Source organism: Rhincodon typus, unplaced genomic scaffold (assembly GCF_021869965.1).
Source record: "Rhincodon typus isolate 14 unplaced genomic scaffold, sRhiTyp1.1 hic_rhity00016066, whole genome shotgun sequence".
NCBI lineage: Eukaryota > Metazoa > Chordata > Chondrichthyes > Orectolobiformes > Rhincodontidae > Rhincodon > Rhincodon typus.
Genome location: NW_025981704.1, coordinates 1 through 5,126, shown reverse-complemented (window position 1 = coordinate 5,126; position 5,126 = coordinate 1). Strand labels below are relative to the sequence as shown.

At 43.8% G+C, this 5,126-nt stretch overlaps 1 protein-coding gene across 1 annotated transcript; it reads left to right on the top strand.

Annotated features, from left to right (window-relative positions):
• Positions 1 to 204: 204 nt before the first annotated feature.
• Positions 205 to 1,081, top strand: LOC109925178 (apolipoprotein L3-like; the record flags this gene model as incomplete). Its single annotated transcript, XM_048594860.1, has 1 exon — positions 205 to 1,081. A coding segment is annotated over one exon (877 nt), but the record flags the coding sequence as incomplete, so codon positions are not given.
• Between the last annotated feature and the right edge of the window lie 4,045 nt (positions 1,082 to 5,126).

Below are 5,126 nucleotides of genomic sequence, written 5' to 3'. Positions count from 1 at the left end.
ATGGCCCTTGAAGCTAAAGGGATCAGGGGGTGTGGGGAGAGGGTGGGAATGGGATACTGAGATTGCATGATCAGCCATGATCATATTGAATGGTGGTGCGGCTCAAAGGGCCAAATGGCCTACTCCTGCACCGATTTTCTATGTTTCTATGTTTAATTATATGACTTGGGACATAATCTGAAGTAATCCTTCCATTCTTAACAGGATACAGCTGAAAACTGAACTGGAAAAACACAATGAGGACTGCCAGCTGTTTGTCAAACAGTTCCCAGATTGGAGAGATCAGACACAAGAACACATAAAGGAACTGAAAGAAATTGCGGAAAGCATTGATGAGTACCACAGAGGTGCCACCATTGCAGCTGTCACAGGAACTTCAGCAGCAATTGTTGGTGGGGTTCTGTCCATTACAGGACTGATTGCAAGCCCTTTAACATCAGGTACATCGCTGGGTCTCAGTGCCATGGGAGCGGGAATGAGTGCAACTGGTGCCGCTACCAATTTTACAGCTGGTGTCACCGAGTCTGTTGGACAATCTGTCAAACAGAAAAGAGTCGACGAAATTGTAAATCAATACAATGAATGTTGTAAGCTAGTATCAAGGTATTTACACAAGATTTGCGGTGCTATTAAATCCTGGAGCCGTAACCTACAGGCAGAAATCATAAAACACAAGTCTAGTGAAGAAATGTCAGAGTTTCTAAACATAACCTGCAGTGCAGTAAAGTGCAGCGAGAGAGATGGAGAACATTCGGTTCTTGAGGAGCCAACAATCCTTTCATTGTCTAACGCAGCCAGACAGGTAACATCAGCAAGCCAGAAAACTGAAACCATTCAAGAGCTGCTTTCTGGATCACTTCCCCTATTGTCCACTATTGTCAGAGTTATATCAGGACTTCTTACAGCACTCTTAATAGTAACAAATATCTACACTATAACAAAAAGTTCCATAGATCTCACAAAAGGAAGCAAGACTGAAGCTGCAAAAAATGTACAGAGTATGGCTATGAAGATGGAAGATGAGTTAATGGCCTATGAAGACATTTATCAATTTCTGAAATTCATTTTAAAGGTTGAGTAATTGAAAGAACCTAGAATCCCACCTGACTGTTGAAGGAGGGTGGCTGTTTGAAGGGTGTCTCCCATAGAAGGGGACCGGCGTTGTCTCCCACTCAATTTCTGTAACTCCTGTAAATAAGCATTCTTGGGAAATTTACACCACCTCACTGACCACACCATTGGAGAGATAGCAGGAGGCAGATTACCATCTCCCCCTATCCCAAACAGAACTTCAGAGTCAGTGTTCAAAGAAGACAGGGGTGGCTTCATTGACATTGACTTTCTGATTAATTATTGGAATGAGGAAGACATAAAACACTGCGAACCTGAAATAAAAAGCAGAAAGCATCGATAAAACTCACCAAGTCAGACAGCATTTGAGGGAAACAGAGTTAATGTTGAATCCAAAGATTCTGAAGTTCTGAAAAAGAGTCATATAAGACTCAAAATGTTCACTGCTTTTCCCTCCACAGGTGCAACCAGCCTACTGAGTTACTTTGGCAACTTGTAATTTTATTACATTGAGGTGATTGGCAAATATTTCAACTGTTATATTCATTTTACACAATACTTAGCTAAGGTCTAACTCATTTCTTATAAATGTTCAGCATAACCTCCTTGCTCTTGCACTCCATGTCCCTGTTAATAATGCCCAGGACATTGAATGTTTTATTCACCACATTCTCAACCTGCCCTATCACCTTTTGTGATTTATGTGCAAATTCTCCTGCACACCCTTTAGAATTGTATCCTTTATTTTACATGTTTCTCCATTGTTCTCTCTACCAAAACAGCTTTTAAATAATTGATTCAGAGATAGTAGGAACTGCCAATGCTGGAGTCTGAGATAACAAGGTGGAGATCTGGGTGAACACAGCAGGCCAGGCAGCATCAGAGGAGCAGGAAAGCTGATGTTTCGTGTCTGGACCCTTCTTCAGACACCTCTACATCTACCATGTACAGGCCTGCTCACTCCACCAACTTGTCAATGTCCTTCTGAAGTTCTGCACTGTTATCCTCCCAGTTAACAATGCTTCCACATTTTGTATTGCCGCAGTTCACTGGAGTGGCATGCTGGAAATCAAGCCCTGTGTTCCTGGAGTTGTCACATATAGCAACATAGAAAATAGGAGCAGCAGCGGGCCATTCAGCCCATCAAGACTGCTCCACCATTCGATATGGCTGATCAATGATGGCTGATCATCCCACTCAGTTTCCTGTTCCTGCTTTCACCCCATACCCTATTATCCCAATATCCCTAAGAACTATATCTAATGCTTCCTCAAAAACATTCAGTGTTTTGGCTTCAGCTGCTTCCTGTGGCAGAGAATCCCACAGGCTCACCACTCTCTGATCTCAGTCCTAAATGCTCTACAACTTTTCCTTAAATTGTGACCCCTGGTTTTGGACTCCCCTGTCATCAGGAAAATTCTTCCTGTTTTTACCCTGTCTAATCCTGGTAGAATGTTATAGGTTTCTTTGAAATCCCCCCTCGTTCTTCTAAATTCCAGTGAATATAATCCTAACCAATCCAGTCTGTCTTCACACATCAGTCCTGCCATCCCAGGAATCAGTCTGGTGAACAAAAACAGAAGTTGCTGGAAAAGCTCAGCAGATCTGGCAGCATCTGTGAAGGAGAAATCAGAGTTAACGTTTCAGGTCTGGTGACCTTTCCTCCAAAATGTTCTGAGGAAGGCTCACCAGACCCGAAACGTTAACTCTGATTTTTTCTTCACAGATGCTGCCAGATCTGCTGAGCTTTTCCAGCAACTTCTGTTTTTGTTCCTGATTCACAGCATCCGTAGTTCTTTCGGTTTTTATCAGTTTGGTGAATCTTTGTTACATAGCTTCCATCGCCAGAACATCCTCCCTCAGGTAAGGAGACAAAAACTGCTCACCGTACTGCAGGTCATAAACAGTTACATTTTTTAAAGAAATACGACCTGATTTTCAAACCCAAAATGATAGAGTGCATGGATGAGTTTCCTTAGTTATCCATGCTCACTACTAAAGCAGTAATCGCGTTAAATTAAATTAGATGAGCTGTACAAATTAAAACCTGAAATCCCTTTTAAACTCCCTCTTACACATGCACACAGACAAACATATCAGGGAAAAGAGAACGGGTGGAGGGAGAGTGGGTTGGTTCTTACTGATCTAAAGGTTTCTCCTTGATCTTCCTTTTTCTGAGTGCTTCCACTGATTTTCGAAAGGCACAGCATGGCTGTTTCACTTATGAAAGGCTTATCCAATTCAAACTGACAATCTGTGGTACCTGCTGAAGGAAAGATAAGTGGTTTTGTGCTTTGTCACATCCTATACCCTGGCACCAGAGAGGCAGTAGGCCATTCTGGAGTCATATCTGTGTCTGCCTGCTGCTTTGACTAATGATTCCCTATTATTGCATCTTTCCCACTATCATCACTGTTTTCCCACTCATTTTCCTTCCCTCCTGCACAGTTGAGCCAGTTGCATTGTCCATGAACTTAGGTCTTGCTACGCTCTTCTGAGGAAGCATTGCTCTCATCAGAATCTTGAATGGAAAGCCAATTGATAAGCAAAACCATCTCAGGAAATTCCTGCACTACCTGCCCGGTTCTCTTGAACTGCCCAGTAGTTACCTGTATCTGACCTGCCTGCAGACTCCTATCTTGCAGTGGGACCATCTTCCGATGTCCACCACGAGAGGGGGCCCCCTACCGTGCAGGGCAACCATTATTCCAGCTTCCTACCAAAAAGCGAGAGAGCACAACCTTCTTATTTTTCATCTCTCTCTGAACTCAAACCCCAGACATCCTGTTTAAGCCATACTCTGTGCTGAGTTCACTCTGAGAAGCTAAACTTATCGATTGTAAAACCACAGAGTTAACTGAAACCCAGTTAGAGAAGAACCAATTCACAATAGCTTTCTTCATTAAATAGCTACACCTGTCTAAGATTGGAGGGTTCATATATACCTAGGTCAGTCTGTCAATCTAATCAGTTAATTCAAAACTGTTATTAAATACAAATTTAGATTATCAGATCATCAGATGCTATTTCCGCCACCTCCAGCGAGATGCTACCACCAGACACATATTCCCCTCCCCTCCCTTGTCTACCTTCTGCAGGGACTGTTCCCTCCGGGACATCCTGGCCCACACTACCTTCACCTCCAACTGACCCCCACAGCCCCATGGCATCTTCCCCTGTAACCGGCGAAGGTGCAACACCTGCCCATTTACCTCCTCCCTCCCCAGTAGCCAAGGGCCCAAACAAATAACTTCCAGGTGAAGCAACACTTCACCTGCACTTCCCAGAATCTGGTCTACTGCATTCGCTGCTCACAATGTGGTCTCCTCTACACTGGGGAAACAAAGCATAGACTGGGTGACTGCTTCGTAGAACATCTATGTTCTGCTCCCAAAAAAAACCCTGAACTACCTGTTGCCTGCCACTTTAACACACCATCCTGTTCCCTGGCCAACATCTCTGTCTCTGGCTTGCTGCAGTATTCCAGTGAAGCTCAACGCAAGCTGGAAGAACAACACCTCATTTTCCGCTTGGGGACCCTACAGCCCTCCAGACTCAATACTGAGTTCAATAATTTTAGGGCCTAAACTCTCCCATGTCCCAGCCCCCCACCCCACACACCAGGCCTTGTTACCACATAGCCTGCCACTACACACCCCCTGTTTTTAGTCACTAACAGTCCCCATTAACAACTATTCACCCTCCCAGCCTGATCGTTAGCAACTCTTTGTCTGTCAGCTCTTCTCTCTCTTTAAGCTCTATCCCATCATTTACTCCCTACCCCGTCCCCCTCCCTATTTTCTGCATATAAAATGACATTTTCCCAGCCATCATCAGTTCTGAGTAAGGGTCACCGGACCCAAAACGTTAATTCTGTTTTTTGTTCTTCACAGATGCTGCGAGACCTGCTGAGCTTTTCCAGCAACTTTGTTTTTGTTTCTGATTTACAGCCTCCGCAGTTTTTTCGGTTTTTACAAATTTAGATTAGTTATAAGAGATTAAGATTCTCTCAAGTCACCAGACTTCAAGCACTGCTTTCAACCCTCAAACACACT